The sequence below is a fragment of the Choristoneura fumiferana genome, chromosome 14 (genome assembly GCF_025370935.1).
Source record: "Choristoneura fumiferana chromosome 14, NRCan_CFum_1, whole genome shotgun sequence".
Taxonomy (NCBI): domain Eukaryota; kingdom Metazoa; phylum Arthropoda; class Insecta; order Lepidoptera; family Tortricidae; genus Choristoneura; species Choristoneura fumiferana.
This window is the reverse complement of record NC_133485.1, coordinates 11,079,412-11,101,348: the sequence shown is the minus strand read 5'-3', so window position 1 is coordinate 11,101,348 and position 21,937 is coordinate 11,079,412. Positions and strand designations below refer to the sequence as shown.

Genomic DNA, 21,937 nt, shown 5'->3' with positions numbered 1-21,937 from the left:
ATCATACGCAAAATAGTCGATCAAAACTTAATATTGATATTTTTGAATAAAACCTACAACAGTTGAGGGCTTAAATATCTATTGTATACATAGATGTATAGTTTATACACTCAAATACATATACACCCAAATATATTATTTTGGTTAGTGGTATAAAGGTGTATAAATATTTTTGACGTCTTGGTAACATTATGACCTTGACTGTACACTGCACGTGGCCTAGCACTTGCTTTTTTACACGTGCATCATTTTAAATCGATCGTGTTTACTTGAATGAACTGAGAGGCTTGGTAACAGAAAAGTGTGTATTATATGCCATTTATGTCTCGTTGTTGTAGTTTATAATGATGTCATTGCTCAGCATAACAATGAAAACAGTTGTGAACACAACAGTTTCACTTCATATTTAAATGTGCTAATGGCTATCTCAATATTTCGTCAATTCTCTATATTTGTTATGAAATTACGTGTGAAGTAAATCAAAATATTTCGTGGTCGATTTCAACATTATGCAGACTTGCATTAAACTGGGTCTGTGCATTTCTGAGGATTTTGTAGCTTGGTAGGTATCCCCACTAACTTAATCTAGTCATCATTGAAGAATGACACATTTTTGTTAAAAAAAAATTAACAAGCTAAGAGCTTCTTTTTGCTGATTGTACTTTTTCCGGTTTCGTATTCCTACCATCTTTATAGTTTCGCCATGTCTGTTCGTCTGTCCGCGGTTTAGCTCAGAGAATTATTATATTAACTACGCCAACAAAGAGGTAAAATAAAACAATTAAAAAATATATCCCCTATCTAGGGGAGACACAATTTTTTTCTTTATTTTGCGTGTGTAGTGAGGATTTTTTTTTGTTTAACTCATACTTTGGGGTGTCTTTGGATAGACTTAAGAATAGGTTTAAAAACATTATAAGTATATTTGGAACATTTTTCAATTTTGTGATCCGTTTGTAAAATGTTAGGTTTAAAGTGTTAAAGTTTGTTACAGACAAATATCTTCCCCTCTACAACAATACAATACAATGACTCTTTATTGTACACCACAAAATAGTAACTAAACGATACAGAAACAGGTACACAGATAAAAATTACAAGAAGGTATGCAATAGGCACCCTTATCGCTTAAGAGCGATATAAACTAAGCCGTTGGCTTGAAAAATCAAATACCATTAAGTTTATAATGAATACAAAATTATGTTTCTTAGAATAACTTTTGCTCTCGAATTCGCCTGCGGAAAATTTGTTTTTTGTTATCCCGTGGGAAATATGCACGTTTCCTGGATAAAAAGCGTCTTCTGATCTTTCTAGGATTTCAAACTATCCGCATACCTAATTCCATCTAAATCAGTTCAGTGGTTTAAGCGTGAAGTACTTTCCTTCACATTTATAATGTTAGTAATAATTTCAATGGTGTTCACCATATCGCTTCAAGTCGAGTTGTATTGTTCTTCACTGGAGGGACAGTTTTCTGCAGGGCAATCAATTTTACTATTGGCATCTGAGAGTACTTCACTATACTAACACGTCAAGAATATCGAAGCCAAGATTTTTAAACGAATGTCCCTACCTACGTGTTAAGGAGAACCTTGGAAAAATAATTACATTTAAATTTATTAGACTCTATTCACAGACAAAATAGTTGCCACTAATGGAATCTAATTTTGATTACGCAATTTTCGTCTTGACCGACTTATGGGAAAAATGGGGACGCATATTGTACGTGACACATTATTACTTTGATTGTCAACGTTGATTCTGTTTTTATATTGACAAGGGTCAGAGGTCACGTCTTTTTCAGCTGTAATTCAGTGTGCAGTCATCGAAGACGACAGATCTGATGCCAGTGCGCCTCCTAATGCGTGCGCAGTCATTACGTTGAAGACATTGTGAAAGTGCTCATAATTGCGATCGAGATGGATATTAATTATGTCAGTGGAATTGAATATGCCAATATTAGCAGCTAGACTATTATATAATTCAGATTAACCGATTAATAATGCGTGGTCAAGTTTTAATTGAAGTTTGAACACACGAGAGCAGCCGGCCACGTGATAACATGATAAAGTACAAATTAAACAGTACCAGCAGCCAGCTGATAGCCAGTAGCGGAGGTAGTGTCGAGCGCAGCGCCCGCGCACTTCAATCCACAGCCGTTCGCGCCACCGACCGCCCGCTCGCGTGTTACAACAATAAAAAAAACAAACCGTGTTTTACTTTTAAAAATAAATTTAAATTGTCGTTGACCTGGAATGTTAAAAACAAATGCACCTTAAAGTGGTATTAGCAAAATGACGTTGCGGGTCGATGTGCCCGGGGATAAAGCTGTGAATGTAGAAACATGCGCTTGCAAACCCTTCACTACCGATGCGGCAGAAAAGAAACTGAGCAAAAGATTCAAGGAGTTCCTAAAGAAATCATGGGCTTTCAGGTCAAAAGTGACAGTGGAACCTTTTGTGATATGCTATATCCTGCCAAGTGTGCTAGCCGGGTTGGCGGTACAGAATCTATGTTTAGAAAAGTCATGTCTCGTAAATCTTCATTACGACGAAAGGACATGCAGGCACATAATGCAAGGAAAGACTTTAAATTACACAGAGCAAGAGAAAAATGTGCAGACGATGGTGACTGAGATGACAGCTTGGAGCTACCCGTTGCAGACAGCTCTGCCCGGGATCCTGACTCTGTTCCTGGGGGCGTGGAGTGACCGCACCGGGAACCGAAAGGCGTTCATGGTACTGCCTATTCTAGGAAAGTTAATATCTGTCATCGGTATAATACTGAGTACTGTGTTTTTTTTCCAAGTAGGCTTGAACGAAACCGCCCTTCTGGAGGGACTGCCGCCTGCACTGGCCGGTGGACGCGTCGCCATGACCATGTCAGTATACAGCTATATCACAGATATCACAAGTGAATCTGAACGGACTTATCGCTTGGGGATCATCACGGCGATACTGACGCTCAGCAGGCCCATCGGGCTCGCCCTTAGTGGAATCATGACTAAGCGTTTCGGATATTACGGTGTGTTCATGGTCGCGTGCGTGTTCTATTTAATCGGGTTTATTTACATTGTAATAAGACTTAAAGAGAGGCCTAGAAAGGCGGTGGATAGTGATAAACAAGAGACAATCCTGTCAGTGTTTTCTGGGCAGGATTTTGTGGCGACAGTTAATGTGGCGTTCAGACCGCGCGACGGATCGCGGCGCTTGCAGATAATATTAACAATGTTTGCGTACATGTTCATCATTGGACCAGTCTTGGGTAATTATATTTTTTTTTAATTTTTTTAAACGTCTTTGACAAACTTTAAGTAGGAAGGTAATTCATAATTCACTTTTTTTGTTCTTCTATGTAGTCAAAAAACTAAATCGTGTACAAGGGTAGAACCTTTGTGCTACTGGTGTATAAAAAAAGCGTATCAAAGCGTAGGTACTAAAGATATCTACTATATACTTTTGATGCTGACTGTAAGTGATTCAGTATCCTCGAGTGTACATATTTATGTCGAAATTGTTTGTTTATATTCTTGTGGTCAATAAAACTCTTCTACAAGCCCTATGTCCCTAGTGAGGGATAACAGGAACACATCATCATCATCATAAACCTATTCTAACGACGACGTTAAAACCTGAATTTGTATCTCTTGACTTTTTCGGAATTAATGTGTTAATTTGGCAAGATTCGGCCAAAAGTAGAGACAAGTGGAAGAAAAAAGGGAAGGCTTTGACCCAGCAGTGGGACAAACTCACTTGAAAATCACTTGAAATCTGTACCACGCGCCATATAAAGCTGCCTAAAAGTTCATTACTCAGTTTTGACAAATTTTTGAGATACATTTTTTATGCGACGTCTTTACGTTACTCCCGGATTGTGTTCGAATCGCTTAACGGTATAGTGTCTATTCAATTATTGGAATTATACCTTTATAGATTTTGTAGTACTAGTCGTGGCAATGAACTTTTAGGAAAAGTTAGGCGGCGGAAGGTATACCGTGCCTTTCTCGGTAACTAACCTGCATACATCATGCAGCGAAGCAATTCAATGGTATATCTGAAGTTCCCAATAGGCACTGGGCCCGCGTAGGACCGAGATGATGAATAGTGATTTATTATCTATATAAGTATATTTATACGTTACCTAGTATCCATAGTACAGTCAAGGGCAAAGATATCGACACGGCCAAAGTTACCAAAATATGTTTACACGACTTTATGCACTTAACATTAAGGCCTTGTATACATATTTTTGCAACTTTGACCGTGTCGATATCTTTGCCCTTGACTGTACAAGCTTTGCTTAGTTTGGGACTAGGTCAATTGGTGTCAAGTGTCCTTATTTATTTATTTAGATTGTATTTAGTTCGATTGCCGTTTTTTACTTTACCTATACCGGCCATCCTACAAATATAACGTACGTGTGTCATTGTTGCTCCTTCACGCTTAACGGCTGGATGGATTTGAATGAAATCACTAGTAGGAAGCGTAATCAATATGTTTTCAATAAATCTACAGATTGAAGTTATTTTTTGTCTTTTTTGCTTAGGTATTTTGAGAGTGTTTAATATATATATTTGGGTGGAAGCTTTTAATGTTCAATTTCACTATGTTTTCCTTGATAAAAGTATGAGATGTCAACATGACATTAGTAGCACAAAGTATCCACCCTCGGTAATGATTCAATTCGTTCGACTGTACCTACGTTTACCTTGTATATTTATTTACGGAAACCTTTTTGAGAACTTGCTTAGTAGCGTTAAATGTTTTAATTTTATCGCCTTCAGCTATTATGCTAATAAACGTGCATGTAACAGAGTTTCAATAAAGAACATACGCGTTTGCAACTATTGCATGCACAATACTGTAATGCAGAAATTTTATTAAAGATAAAGCAAGCCTTGTAGCTACTATAAAATTTTGTAAGTGGAACTTTTCCTCAGTTCGTATTATAAAGGAACGTTTCTTACTCGATAATTATTTGATAAAAGTGACTTATGTTTTTTGACTGTAGTATTTTTATTGTTATTAATGCAATATTTTTTGGAAAAATCATATTAAATGTTATAAAACAAAAAACCTTAGCCGGAGTAATCTTTTGCGTTTATAATAACTCAGAATTAATATAAATTAAAATTTATTTTCAAACAGGTGCTATAATAAAACTGTTGCATGCGTTCTGCTTTGAGGAAATGAGAGCAAAACAACGACAATAAAAATACAGTATTGCAATGCTTATTTTTGCCAGAATCTGCCTGAACTCATTCAGTCTGTATAGTCGAGGAAACTAAATAACGATCTCACTAGAACTTTTTTGTATTAAATTTCGCAATGATCTTTTTGCCAGTTGCGGGGTATGTCCATGTGACTTTCGAGTGAAAGGAATCCACAGTAGTATGCGTTCCATTTCTTCAACAGCATATTTTGATTCGATTTAATTAGATTTTTTTCTAATCACCTTTGTCTTTCTTCTGGATGACAGTGATAAAGTAGAAGAGTGTCGCAATATTTTTATGGTTTTTTACTATGACAATTTTATTGATAGTGATATCACTAAAGTTAAATAGTCGCCATTACAACTGTCTAGGTGCATGGCCAATCATAACATAACCAAACCTTTTTTTAAACCTTTGCGATTCCTACTTACATAAAACAAATATTTATCGGGAAATAATCGCTAACAAATTTCTCCAATATTTATATCGCTATCATTTTTACCGCTAAATCGTTCATACTTTATTTCATGAATTTCGCGACAACTTTTCGTATTATCGTAATAAATTGTGTACCTACCTGATGTAATAAAAGCTTGTTTTGAAATATGTTTTTACGGGTATGTTTTTTGGTTGCTTTGTAGAGAATTTGACGTATCTTTATTTATTAAAATATAGCTCAAAACCGTCTTTACCCGCACTGGCTTCATGGATAAGTGGTCGTGTTTGGATATTCATGAGTAGGTACTTACTATTTTTAGTTTTTATGACTACCTACATATCTCCGGCGTTTATGATGTTGACTGCACCTACTAATTTTTGCAATGTTTACTATCAAGTTATTTATAAACACGTGGTTATTGTACTGCAACTAAGAGCGTTTACAGATTATCGGATCCGATATCGGTATCCGACGACGATTCAGACAATTCAGATACACGTATAGCACACATACAAACATTATCGTCCGATCGTCCGACAGCACACGGGCGTCCAATGGTGCCGCCAACCATATCGGTGTCAGCTTGGATATCTGATACTTATCAAGCGGGACAATATGAAAGACAGGTACATATTTCATACACTTTACCTGCCCCCATATCGTATCGGCGTCCGATACCGATATCGGATCGGATAATCTGAAAACGCTCTAAAGTTAAGCGTTCATAGACGACTTGATAGCTTAGTGATTAGTAACTATTAACTTTGATGCTATTGTAAGGTCTCGAGTTTAATTTAAATAATCCCGATGATGGCAGACAGACGCTTGTATATTGTATCAGTCACGTATGTTTTATTGAAGTATGAATTTATCTATTTAATTTGTGTTGTTGAGAGTCACACAACGTGTTATTTTCGATTTCCGTTACTTTAATTAAAGGAACGTTCAACAGGTCAAATTAACTATTTGTTTCTAAGGCACATATAATAAACAGTAAGACTTGGGTCACTATCACAATGGTGACCCAATTTTTACTGTTTAACAGATAGAATTAAGATACTCAATTAATTATGCGCAGAATAACAGTGTAAAGGTCATTTTAGTACTGATTTTTAATCTGTAACAATAGTAGATTGTACAACGAGAGCATAAAATGAGCCATCTTACCCAAGACGTTCATATAGCTACCCGAGCCGATACGGCGAGGGTGGATAGATACGTCGAGGGGAAAATGTATTTAATGTTAGAGTTTTACACTAAGCTTTTCACTTCGATTTCGAGGAGATGAAATGCAACAGTTTTACTAGTTGTACATTTTATTTTTCATGCATTGCTATATACCTAATTATAATTTCTTAACTTCATTGATTTATTTTGATTTATTTTTAGTTTTTAAACATTTTTTTAAGTAGATATAGAAACTTTTTGTTTGTGGCTGTCGACACCTGATTGCCTTGGTTTTGGACGATTTTTTTTCTTTAAAAGTCATTTTATGCTGCCTAGATCCAGCATAAATAAGAATTTTATGAGGATGAGAAGTTAAAAAATGAGTTTTTTATGTCTAGCTGTTATGTGTCGGTCGCGTCAATGTCTCACCAAGTTTGTGCACTTCATAATTTGACCTTTAAAACAATGAAAATACAATACAATACAAATATTCTTTATAGCACATCATAAATCAGTACAAAAAACTTATAATATAAACACTTAGATTCAGGGTAGACAATAGGCGGTCTTATCGCTTAAAAGCGATCTCTTCCAGACAACCATGAACACAATGACAATGACTGTCAAGTTTCTATTAACAAACTGAGCCTGAGCTATCTGTCAAAGCTAACGGAAATCAAGGAACACACAGTGTAGGTGTAGACCGTCGTGTGCTCATTGATGAGGAAGTAATGGCTAAAAAAAAATAAAAATGCAGACGATCTTATGTGAAATGGTAGATCATCGTACCACATCTTTATGTAACCGCACAAAGTATACGAAAATCCATTGGATACGATCTTTCTGATACGTTGGATCTTATACATGATTTTTGCGGAATATTATACCACGAGTAATTTTAATTCGCACCAGATATATGCCAGATAACGGGTAAACTGAAGAAATTGTGGGTAGACTTGAGTATTGTGCTGACAGGGCCCTGTATAGGTACCTTTCAAACCAATCCATTCCCTTCTAAAATATTCCCAATTAAATAAAATGCCTTGTATATGTTTTACAAAGAGAAATTTAAATATTAATAAAAATTGGTAGATACAAGAATTGTTTAAAAACTTACTTACCTTGTTGTTTTTTTTACAAAGGTAAAAGAAAACACGTCTTCAAATACGTTTTATTAAAACAAAACATTCTTAAAACTTCTTTGCGAACTTCAGAAATAGTTCAGCCTCACCGCTTCAAAACATTTTTGTAAATTCAAAGTTTTTTTTTATTCACGTTTGCAAAGTTACTGGCAGAGTTTATTTTTATTATTATGTGGCCAAAACAGAAACGTTGGATTGCGAGGCGAAGAAAAGAAATCACTTTCGAGAAATCAAGATTAATTTTGACGTAATAAAAATAAGTTACAATACAAGCTGGAGTTATGGGTTTGAAGCTAAATATTTTTTATGTACTAATTCGTCTGTCTTATAAAGTCAATGACATATTTACAAGCTTCTATTTAGCTCGCCTTGTTTGTTTGAGTCAAATGTTGGAAACTAAATTTGACCCACTTCCTGTGGTCAGATTGACTTGAAAGTTGATTGCAATTAATTTTAACTATTTGGCTGTATACGATCTGCTACATTTTGTGTTAAATTTTTGTATAATATACAACGATAGCTCGCCACCTGCTAAAAAACAAACGGTATTTGTAAATTTTATAGTTTTATGTATTTACTCACAAATGTGAAGAAATACATTATATGTCGTTACGGGCCGTACTGAAATTACGAATACCGACCCTTTAAAGCTCTCAGTGCTCGACTTTGGGCTTGTAGTACACTCTTTCATAATTCCTTACTAAGACACAATGTGCAAAAATAAGTATCTATTCGAACCACTCAAAAATATGTTACTATGGCCTTATTGCGTCGGAATAAGAGTCTGTAGTACTTATTTTTGAAACTTTTAATAAGTTCATATTTTTACACTTGACTGTACCTACTAATACAGAGCAGGGATGTAACGGATGTAGTTTTATCGGAACCGAAAGCGGAACCAGACGTTTTCAATTTAGTTTATCGGAACCAGAAACGGAATCGGAACCGAAAACGGAACCGGAACCAGAATCGGAACCCGAGTGATAGGTCGACGAGATGTTAAGGGTTGGTCTATTAAACCTGAAGGTCTATTGCGCGTTTTTGACACTCGTGATCGCGAGTTTTCGCATACAAGAACTGTCATTTGATTGTGATTGCGAGTGTCAGGGATGTTACATAATTGGCGCTCTGTTTGTTTTTGATGTATGCCGCTCATGTCCAGTCGCCGCGCTAAACATTACTTAACATCCGATATAACTTCCGTTTCAAAAGTAACGGAACCGGAACCGAAACGGATGTTTAATATCAAACGGAAGTTCCGACTTAACGGAAACGGAACCGGAGCTTCGTAACATCCCTGATACAGAGGGCAGTTAATGTTCTTTTTATTCCACGTAGTTATTACTTACTCGCTGTCGATTTTTCAGCTCGCCGTATGGCTCGCTACGATTTGAATCCGATAACCAATAAAGCGGCAGATGTCTAATGCAAATTTGGTAACCAGCTGCAGAATTCTCGACGTTCTTCGAAATTTACAGCTTAGTAACTCTTTCACTAAAAGTAGCACTGCACTAACGTATTATTGAACAATGTTTTGGAAACAAACTTGGAATCCTATCGTAGTAATATTACAAAAGAGGAAGTTTGTAGGTAAGTTTTTTGGTGACCCACCATTTCATCGAATTCATTGCGCCGAAAACTATTCGCAGATGTTTCGTTTAGCAGAGTAGGTAACGGTCTACTTACCTAGAAAAATATTTTCAAGGGTTTTGTAGTCGGTTCCATTTTCTGTTATTTTTTTATTTTTTTGGAGTCGGTTATTTACTTTTTTATTTTAATTTCTTTATTTCTCACTTTTTAGTGATTCGTAGCCAAAGTAGCTTAGCAAATATAGATTCGTAGCAAAAAAGCTTAGTTACGTTGTTTTATAACAGAGTTCCGTTGCCTACCTTCCGGCTTCAGCATCAGATCAGTTCGAAAGAATCATTAACTTAAAGCTTCTTCTCTTGTCGCTTATCTAGGTATATTAATCATGATCGTTTATAGACGAGCGAGCATTACTAAGCTTTGACGGGTTCCATTGGTCATCTACGGTCTTTTTCATCAGGTCCAGTTTACCAAATGATACTTTCTGAATGTAAATGCTTATTTTAATGCTAAAAATGCCAGAATTGCCATAGGTGTGCCTATAAAATTAGAGGTTATACCCTCGATTTCCCTAGAATCCAGATCAGATCTTGATTTGGTGACAATGGGACAACAACAAGAACCTCAGAAGAGTACTCTTTCGAATAAAAAAAAGAAATTTTGAAAATCGGTCCACAATTGACTGAGTAATCGGTGAACATACATAAAAAAACCTCTCCTTTTTTGAAGTCGGTTAAAAATAGTTCTATCTACCTATCAATTACAAGAAAATGTGTAAAATGTTTATGGTATTCAAAGTAAAATAATAGGAAATGTCCATCGAAAATTCTTAATGAATCGTAACACCATAATTTCATGCCACATTTTTAAGTAGTTAAAAGATACAAAACAAAATATAAAGCGGTTAATATAGAAATTATGTCAACGATTAAGTCACTCAATCACTATGTCTAATCTTGTTACTGCCTGACATTCATTCACTTATTTAACTCGTGAAACTCGTTTGACTGACAGATTAATAGTGATCTGAAGCTGCTCCTTATTTTCCGAAAACATGCACTCGTTTAAAATATTTTAACTTTCCTTCCTTGTTCTTACAGCGTTTAAGGGTGAATACTCGATTACTCGAGCGTTTGGACCACTGGTTAGACGTCATTAAAACCCCACGTTTATTATCACAACGGAAATTCAAGTCGCAAGAATTTTGATCCAAAATCAAAACACAAAATTTCACAGAATTTAGCATCGATTCTGTCTTTACATATCATATACATTTAACTCTGAGCATCATCTTTTTTAATAATACGTGCCAAAACGGTAATGACGACAAAAACGCCACAAAAACGCTGAATATTTACCCTTAACATCTTTCTACACATGAAATGTCGACGGTCGGTAAGTATCTATTTAATAAATTTGTTACGAGTCTACAGTTGCAGATGAGTTTTTTGACAATGTGTTTTATCGCTTAAGTCAACATTTCAAGACGCGGGTGCACTCTGAAGTATTCAGGTGCACCCGCACGGGTGCATTTGAGTATTTTTGTACAGTCTAACGAATTGTGCATCCGCAGGTTTTCGTCACTCAGTACATTATGTCGCATTTAAACTAAGCCCTTTAGCATTTGTTTTATATCAACTGGCTGTTGCCCGCGACCCCATTTGCGTATAATTCGTTTATCACTACCTCGCGGGAACTGTGAAATTTTCTGGGATAAAACTATCCCATATAATGGCCTTCCCTGGGACTTTTTAACTATCTATACTTAAGCCGAATTTCATGTACATAAATCGGTGCAGAAGTTTAGACATGAAGAGGCAACCAACAAACAGACATAAAAACGTTTGCATTTATAATATTAGTGGGATATAGCGCCTTCATCGCGTAATGGTTGCCTGTAGGTAGCACAAGCAACGAACGGGGAAAACGCTCGCCTCGCCGCCGTTCGCGCGCAGTCGTGATCGCACCGTAAGCTTTTAACGATTGAATAAAATGACTGATTGTGAGAAATGCCTACTGGCAGATGTTAGACTCACCACAAAATCTTATAACATCTGGTAGAATGGTGATAAGTTGTGCCTCTGAAGAAAAACTCTGGTTGTGTTCAAAATACGTCAGTGTATTGTGGTGGTGGTGATAGTTGAGTTGGAGGAACTGCATGAACACACATTGTATCTCTCGCGTACCCAATTGTCTTAGTTCGGACAAGTCTGTTTTTTTGGATTTTATTAGCAAAACCTTTGAACAACATAATATATACATATTACCATCCCAAATCAATCCATAAATCTACTTTCATTTATTTCCCCGAATTAGTTTGTTTAAATATGTTTATTTGATTTTAATGTCAAACTCGTGTATTAATTATTATATCACTAAGTTCACAATCACAATGCACTGATAATGTATGAACCTTTGAACTTTTGCCCTTTGTCTAGTAATCCGGTAGACACAAGTTATGTATACAAAACAAATAATTTATCTTACTCTTACTCAACATAAATTTATTATCTTAATACTTAGTTGTGGGAAATTATTAAGCAGCAGCATTTTTGCCGTTAAGTAGTAGGTATGTCGGTTTCACTGTTTGTTGTTTTGTTTATTTTTGTAAAATGTATGCAGTCCTGATGGTCCCAAAGGAAGACCAGCGCCGTTCGCACGGGCGACATTACGCTAATTTGGGAGCATGTTATGATCGTAATACGTATTTTTTACTTTTTTTTTGTGTAATTGTCACGAATAAATGTTTTTTCTTTCTTTCTCATTTTCTTTCTTGTGGGTACAAAAAGCATTCTAGTACGTATGTCTACGGATCTTAGTTCATCTATCAGCAAAACTTCATCCAATTCCGTCTGATTGGCTACATGCCTAAAAATATATTGTATTTAGGTAGTCCGTCAGTAAGATTTTTCGAAAAATATTTTTGCTACCTATTTAGTGATGTCACGGCCCCGCACTCCCGAAATTATGTACGGTGATGACTGATGACGGTAATGGGACTTTTGGGACAACAATATGATATAAATATCAGTGCCACTTGTCCCATGGGACAACTGGGACGTAATCATCCCAGTAGTCCCATGATGGGACAACTCAATGGGACTAGTGGGATAGACGGCGAACTTTGACACGCTTCATCTGCGTAATGTTTTGTTTCATTGACAAAAGAACCAAAATACATATGTCCATATTTTGTAATAATCTAACTGTCAAAATAAAATATCTTCTTTTAGGCAGCACTATGTGGTCGTTTTCAAAACAGGTCATTTTTGTCAGAACAGACCCCCCAATTGTACTTCACTAAATATACCAACAAACTAACAAACATTCTCATATTAGTAGTGGGTATGCTACTATAAATGCAGCTGCAATGCTACTACTGATACAATGTAGTGTAATACTAAGAAACATGACACCATTTGCAAGTAAACCTATCAACTGACGACCATATGGCCTAGTGGTTAGAGAACCTGACTACGAAGCTTGAGGTCCCGGGTTCGATTCCCGTGTCGGGGCAGATATTTGTATGAAAAATACGAATGTTTGTTCTCGGGTCTTGGGTGTTTAATATGTATTTAAGTATGTATCTATATAATTATATTTATCCGTTGCTTAGTACCCTTAACACAAGCTTTGCTAAGCTTACTTTGGGACTAGGTCAATTGGTGTGAATTGTCCCGTGATATTTATTTATATAACTAAGGGACGGACTGAACACTAGCGGGCGGTGAGGCGGGCAGCAAGTGTGTTGTTTGGCTCTATGTACCATCAGCCAAATAAGTGGTCTATCAATTTTTAAACAAGTTCGTATCAAATGAGTATGTCGCTAAAGTCGAACTTTCAAGTTGACAGACATGTCTATTGGCATTATTGTTTTATCACATGCAAGCGATTATCAGCTTTAAGGTGGTAGACCACATATTTGGCTGATGGTACCTATACTATACTACGAAGTGCAAAATTCGAACTTCGTATCTTGCCGTCCCGCTAATGCTTATATTATTTAACACGAGAATGAGAGGGACGGTACGATATGAACTTCGATTTTCGAATTTTGTAGTAGCCCCCCTGTTCATTGCACGGTCAAAACGTTCTCCGCACCATAGCTAGGGATCATTCATGAATTAATCATCCCAGCCTCCCCCACTCCCACTGCTCCCACTGCTGGGCACAGGCCTCCTCTCATAAGGGCTTGGGCCGTAGTTCCCACGCGGACCTAGTGCGGATTGGGGAATTCACATACTTCATTGAATTGCTTCGCAGGCTGTGTAGCCTTTCTCAAGTTTTTTTCTTCACCATTTTAAAATTTAATTTCGCACATGAACTTCGAAAACTCAGAGGTGCGGACAGGGGTTTGAACCCATGATCTTCTGCTTTAGAGGCCATAGGTCAAACCACTAGGCCACAACGGCTTCATTAATTACGTTAGGCAATTTTGGCAATGAAGCATTTCTATCGGTTCATAAAAACACTCCTCGCAACACATCCTAGCAAATTTGGTGGAAACGTAGCCTAATAGTTTTTATTATAGTGACAGATTATTTGATTAGAAATAGGTAATCACAAAAGCATTCACAATTCATGTAAAGGAATAATACCTATATTTTTAGGGTTCCGTAGCCAAAATGGCAAAAACGGAACCCTTATAGTTTCGCCATGTCTGTCTGTCTGTCCGTCCGCGGCTGTGCTCAGGGACTATCAGTGCTAGAAAGCTGTAATTTTGCACGAATATATATGTAAACTATGCCGACAAAATAGTACATTCAAAAATTGAAAAAAAAAAAAATTTTTTTAGAGTACCTCCCATAGACGTAATGTGGGGGTGATTTTTTTTCCCATCCAACCTTGTAGTGTAGCGTATCGTTGGATAGGTCTTTTAAAACCATTAGGGGGTTGCGAAAACGATTTTTCGATTCAGTGATTATTTTGCAAATTATTCAATTTTAAAGTGCAAATTTTCATTAAAATCGAGCGTCCCCCCCTCCTCTAAAATCTAAACCGGTGGGTGGAAAAATTTGAAAAAATTCAGGATGGTAGTAAGTAAGTATATCAAACTTACAAGGAAAACTATAACGGTTAAGTTTTATTGCGAATTATTAGTAGTTTAAGAGTAAATAGCAGCCTAAGGTATAAAATATACCTAAACTTGGAATATTCGCTACAAAATACGAAATCCTTAGAAAAATATTACTGTTTTTTTTCTCGTAATGGCTACGGAACCCTATTTCGGGCGTGTCCGACACGCTCTTGGACGGTTTTTTTTTAATAGTATGTATTGTAATTTGCACCTCTGATAACCCTCGTGCTGCGGGCGTCCATGGGCGGCGGTGATTGCTTCCCATCACGTGAGCCACGTGCTCGCATTCCCCTTTATATAAAAACACGGGCCAAGTGCGAGTCGGAAGACCTTACGGTTTCGTACAACATTCATTAGACATTAGCAAAAAACGGCAAAAATCTCGTTTTTTGTATGGAAGTCCCCCTTAAATGTGTATTTAGTTTAGTTTAGTTTATTTATTCACTCAACATAACAATTCTATTTTATTTCTATTATTTTATTCTGTATTTAGTATTTGTTGTTATACAGCGGCCGCAGTTAGATATACATAATCTGTGAAAATTTAAACTGTCTAACTAACACCACGGTTCATGGGATACAGCCTGGTGACAGACCGACAAACAGCGAAGTCTTAGTTAAAGGGTTTAGTATAACCTACTTAAGATACATCATTACGTGTAACCAAATAAAACAACAATTATAATGATAAATATGATAATTATATTTTCTAATACAAAATAATTAATAGTGTCTGATAATACAGCGTGATCATATAACGTGGTAGCAAATAGAACGTGCTGTATCACAATGGAAGTGTTTCCTAATTTCTCTAACCTACGCGTGACGGTCGGACAGTGACGATATGGAAAAGTAGGTTTTATCTGTCTCGCTTAAGTAATTTCTTACTTGCAGATAATAATTACTAATATTCTATTATGATGTTAAGAATGATGCTAGAACAGTCACCTGCGTTTGTATCTGCCAGCAGGGCTACTACGAAACTCGAAACTCGAAGTTCGCATTGTACCGTCCCTCTCGCTCTCGTATTAAATAGTATAAGTGTCAGAGGGACCGCACGACACGAACTTCGAGTTTCGAGTTTCGAGTAGCCCTGCTAGGCGATTATTCGAGCGTTTCAACCGTCTGATTTTTCTGGACACTTTTCTGTAAAAATGGCCGAATTTTCTGACACAGTTTTTTACTTATCTACTTAGTAGGAACACAGGAACTCTAACAAATAATCATAAAAACGACATCAAAATCTACAGCCAATTCGTAAAAAATGTGACCAGACCAGAGCGGTTGAAATGCTCGAGTAATCGTCCGCCACGTCCTACCGAACCCAGAAATAGAGTCGTACCTATCAGATATGGGTCTATATCGACTCTCACAATTGTCGCAATGCGTGTAACGATTGTCATAATGTATTGTTTTTTCATAACTCTTTTTCTCTGAATTCATTAATTGTTCAGTATTGTTATAAAACAAACCTTACCTAAGCTAAAGAATTCTACGAGATAACCATTTGATAATTTCTAAAAAAAGTATAGTATCGACGGGTAAAAAATTATAAATAACAAAAATTATTACAAAACATTACATTGACTTGCGAAAATTATAAAAGTAGATGTGCACCGTTATGCACGCTTTGTTGTGTCAGATATTGGTGCTGGCGACTGTACCACAGACGAGATCAATACTCCCAAGAAAAAAGTCAAGTTCGATTGATTTACGTACCTAATAGCCTAGGTATGTAAACACGTCGTATTCTGAGACAAAGTTTTATCAGACAACTCGGGCAAAGTCATCAGAAACGAAAATTACTCAGTGAAGATTTTATATTGATGCATTGTTTATCGCACTAAACTATTTATTTACAGCTCCAAGTAAATAACAAACTAGTAATTTTGTCTGCTATTACCGCTATCTTTCTAATTATGTACTTATTATCATAGCAATAGATTTCTAATTCAAACCGCCTTTATTAAGGTTCCCCGAAATATGAACTACTAACAGAAACAAAACCTATTATTAAAACAAACACTGCGTAATCCAGAGGGTGGAATACCAGACATTAATTCGATGTAGGCATTATGAAGGTCTATATCTACTAATAATCTATTTTACATAACCATATTTCATTTAAGTATTAAATTTTTACACCCCAAAAATGGCAACTTTAAAAAACAATTTAGGCTTCTTCTAAATTAAGTTATACTATACTCATCACTTGCACCTTTTATAAAATATATAAGTTAGGCGAATGTTAAAGGCGTGTTTCACCGATCATTGATAAATTTTACGTGACAGACATTCTGCCTGCTACTGCTAAATGTGTTTGGTGATGGCTTAGAAACTGCCACTGGAAAATTGTAACAATCAAAATCGTAACCCAAAGTAATCACATAAAATAACCGGGCAATTTTATCAAAGAATTTGGGATATCCATCAAGTTTTCACACCAATTTTGCCTATGTGTGACGTAATTTATGGATGACCCCCTATGATACGTACTAAATATTAATCTAATCTAAACACGCAAATCCGCAGACTAAAACATGTCTTATTTTATTACATTGTAATACTCGTATCGTATTACTTTTTGATGCCCTAACTATCCATTATTGAGTGGGTAAATAAGCCGTAAAGGGGACACACATAATTAGTTTGGAGTCGGGGATCGAACCCGAATGTGAGGTTATGTGGTTTGTTTAGTTCATCCGAGGGCAGAGTTGACCCAGACATCGACAGTAATTCTAAAGGCAGCGGAACTTTTTAGTACTTGACGTATCATAAAAAGGCAACAAATTGATTTCTTTGACTTCTGCATAGGATTCGATTTTTAGCATTCGAACATGGCTGATGTAGACAATATCTAATTTTTCTATTTCTGTTTGTTTGGCTAGTTGAAGTATAATTTTGATAGTGTTTTATGCGGCGATTAACCTTAACAGTGAACAGTGAACACAAAATTCTATATTTCTCTCGTGTCTGACACTTTTAAATGCGCAAGTGGACTCCACGTGGTTTCTGGAATTTTCAAAGAGAGTTTACTTTGACATTGGCGAAATTGTCCTATTAATTAGGACAAAAAAGCCATATTTTAAAAGAGAAGAAGACTTCTGCATAATATTTGTAGATGTTTTTTTTAAAAAGGTGTACCTAATACCTTATGGTTGGTTTAGTTTTAGTTCAATGATCATAAAAAATTATAGCTTAGCAAAAAACTACAAAGTCCTAAAAAAATTATCTAATAGTTCAAAACGCAAGTAAATAATAACACAATTAACAAACAATGAGATATATGTACAGAGGTGAACTTATTGATTTAAACAAATGATTAAAAATAAAAATAAAATGATTGACCTATTCCTCGAAATGGTTTTGCAATTAGACCCATGTCGGCCCATGAAAATGTTGAGCATTTTAGTACTTTGACAAATTAAACCAGATCAAGGCAGAGTGGTACGCGTGATGAAATAGGTTGACAAAATAAAAAAAGGTGCTTAGGTAAAATTATCAGAAAATATTAGATAGGTACTATTATACTTAGGAAACTAAACCAAGTGCTGAAGTACCGGTTTTGGTCACCTTAGACAGTTTTTGGCCAGTTGATATTTGAAGTACCTAATTATAAAAAGTTATGGTATTAAAACAATGTTTAGTGAGTTTTCAAAAGTTTATACTGAAACGAATATAGTTTGTAACGTTTTATTACTGTGTATATTATGTATTTAAACAATAAATGGGCACAAACGGTACTTAATTCTTCCCTACCAAATTCTACTTAGAGCTTTGAAATAAAACTTTTAACTGCATTATAATTTTTAACCGACTTTAAAACAAATGTGGGGTTCGATTCCCAGCGCTGGTCTTATTTTTCTGGTTTTTCTGTGCATCTATATTTCAGTTTGTATTTTCGATGTTCTCAATCCTACTGTATTTTTCATGTACCTCAGACGTTTTCTCTATGTGAACTGACTTTGTTGTTTAATTTTTTAAATGTACAAAGTGGGGGTTCATTTTGAACATGAAACTACCGTGAGACTCACTCATAAACTCGCTAAACTCGGTTTAAGACGTGAGTTATCCGTTACAATATCATTTAATATGGGGGTTCATTTGTTTAGGGTCAGAAACTCTTTATTGCATAGTACAAGTAAATAATACAATAGTAGACAGATGATGGTACAGTCAACGTCATAAAGTCACAAACTAATAAGTAACTAATACAATAGGGTTATTTGTTTTAGTTTTCCATTAAAAGCTTAGCCTCGAGCATAAGCAAGTTCTGGGCATCTATGTCATCCATCACACGAATCACATCATTGATATCTTCATAGACGCTTGAGACGAACCATTTCCAACTTTTTGTGCGATGCGGCAATGACTGCAATCTTTAACCTTTAAGTAGTTCAGTCACCTGTGTAATGTTGGTACAAAAATAGCGACTGTAAAAAGTATAGGACAATAAACTCAATTGACAATAGATTTAACGATATTTGTTGTCAAATATACACATTATTAAAAAAAACGGCCAAAAAAGATTCTACCTATAGACATCAGCAAATTAACGGCAAAAAAATCACGTTTGTTGTATGGGAGACCCCTTAAATATTTATTTTGTTCTGTTTTTAGTATTATGGACCTACCTATGTAAACTCTTTACATACGTAAATAAGTAAACAAACACAATTAACAATATTATTGTTAATATTGTTATAGCGGCCACAGTTATACATAATTTGTGAAAATTTCAATTTTGTCTAATTAACTGTCCAGTACAGCCTGGCGACAGACGGATAGACGGACGGACAGCGAAGTCTTAGTAATAGCGTTTCTGTTTTTACCCTTTGGGTACGAAACCCTAAAAAGGTATACACAAAATTCTAAGTCCAAGGACCTTGTTCTACCAGTGTGACACTATTACAGCCGTAACATTGAATAAAATTGTATATTTCACGTCGAGATTCCAATAGCAATTTCACACCCGGCTTATTTGTATTGCTTATCAAACTTACACATTTTACTTCAAGGAAACTGCGCTCAACGCTAGAGCAAAATCGGAAATAAATACGTCCGTACGTAAATGCATATTTCCGCTGCGGAAAAATTGTTGATAAATAATTATCTACATAACTAAGTAGTTTTGTTTTGACAAGCTTTTATTTCCCTAACTTGCCTTGTTTGTTGTTGTTTGGTCAAATCTTGCTACTTAAATGTGATGCACTTCCATTAGTCGGATTGACTTGAAATTATAAATAAATAAATATCATGGGACACTTGACACCAATTGACCTAGTCCTAAATCCAAGACCCGATAACAAACATTCTTATTATTCATGCAAATATCTGCCCCGCCTGGGATTCGAACCCGGTACCTCAAGCTTCGTAGTCAGGTTCTCTAACCACATGGCCCTCCGGTCGTCAATTGGCCATACTTATGTAAATCTGGTGACAATACAATAATCTGATAGTGTCATCCTGGTGGTCCTGCCAGAATTGTCTCCGCAGGACGGAACTGCTCAACGGTTAATTTGCTTGGAAGTATGTATTTTTTGTAAGTTTTTTTTTAAATGACTGCGGTGTATTTCCACTCCTCTATGTTGGATTTAAATCATATGCGTATTTCAGCTATTTGTGTTGATAAGGATTTTTTATTGTTTTTGTTATTATGTATTAGTGTGTAGGTAGGTACTGTTATGTATGTGCATTTTAATATCGGGTCTTTTATCTTTTAATTGTAGTGTCTTCTCTTCTCTTGTTTCTGAAGTCCTGTCAATCATACAAAGGTGAACGGGAAGATCTCTTCAAGAAATAAGTTCGCTCTTGTGTATCTCGTTTTTATGTTGTACAATACAATACAATACAAATATTACATATTAAACACCATAAATCAGTACAATCAGTTTACACAAAGGCAAAATGCAGGGTCTGTTAATTTTATGTGTTTTATGTACAATATGTGTATGTGGGTTCGATTACCAGCGCTAGTCTCTTTTTCTGGTTTTTCTGTGCATCCATGTCTCAGTTTGTGTTTTCGATATGGTTTCACGGGATACCCGTAAAAGTAACAAATTTGGAATTCAAATAAAAAATACAAAAAGACTCCAAAAAACCAATCATAATTGATTGCTTAGTAGCGACATCTCTTGTCTGGGTGAGCGGTTGGTTCCGAAAGAGTGTGACGTCTACTAAGTGCTGCTGCATAAGTAGCGTAGTAGAAATAAGCAATCTGAGATATGTATGCATAGGAAAAATTCGTGTCTAGATTCCTGTCCAGCGGTGGTGTAGGGGTTATAGCACGCAGCACGGATTGCTGAGGACCTGGGTTCGATTCCCAGCGCTGGTCTCTTTTTCTGGTTTTTCTGTGCACCCATGTCTCAGTTTGTGTTTTCGATATTATGCTAGCTATCCTGCCTTTCGTACAATTAGTGTTTGCCAAATGTTTCATTTCCCCAGTCTCCATTTTTTTTTCTCCGAATCCAAAAATGCATCTCAGTGTATTTTCTTATGCTTTATAAAAACACAATAGGTTAGGTTAGGTTTGTTTTATGAAAGTTCCGAAAAAAAATTAGTTTCAAAACAAATCGCGAATCGCTAAATGAAACAGTTGGCAAGTGAAACATTTGGAAAAAATATTGTGCGAAAAGGCAGAGAACTTGCACAATTTTTCTTGCTGGACTAAATTGGGCTTAACAGTTAATTACGAACTAAACGAAGCAAACATAATCAGATTATAAACGGGTGGCAACCGCCAGCAGCTTCCAATTTGACCATCATAATGAAGTTCGTTTTGTTCTCAATGAGTAACAAGTTTTTGCTAATAAAAAAAAATAAGATTTTTTTTTTGCTGATTGTTCTTTTGTTGACTAAGTATCTAAGCGTTGTGATCTAACTTACATTTGTAAACCAAATTTAATTAAGACTAAATTAAAATTGGATCTAAATTATTTGCAAGATTTGAAAAAACAGATAAAATCCTCGCATGGGTATAAATTTTAAGCTTGCAAAAAAACACTGCGATCACAATCCTTACTATCTTTAACCTTTTAACCGCCAATACTTATTCATACCTTCACTTTCACCTAAGTACACTGAAACTGTAATATGACATTTTGTCTTAAATATAAGACTACGGCGATAGTGGCTGGACATTAGGTCTCTTATACTTATATATATCAGACTACGGCGGTGACAAGTTTAATAACCTTATTTACTTTAATTATAATATCTTAATATTACGTATAATTAGCATATTTATAATTATCCTCATCCTTAATAATACAGAGCCGTGGTGGCCTAGTGCTTCGACCTATCAAGCAGAGGAT

The 21,937-nt window shown here is 35.8% G+C and overlaps 1 protein-coding gene across 1 annotated transcript in view; it reads left to right on the top strand.

Moving 5' to 3' along the window:
• Nucleotides 1-2,093: 2,093 nt before the first annotated feature.
• The window catches only part of LOC141434651 (proton-coupled folate transporter-like), a gene marked incomplete in the record, with an annotated part of 35,429 nt that continues 15,585 nt past the window's right edge, over nucleotides 2,094-21,937 (top strand). The window contains 1 exon segment of the mRNA XM_074097074.1: nucleotides 2,094-3,264. Coding sequence (XP_073953175.1) covers nucleotides 2,295-3,264 — 970 coding nt within the window.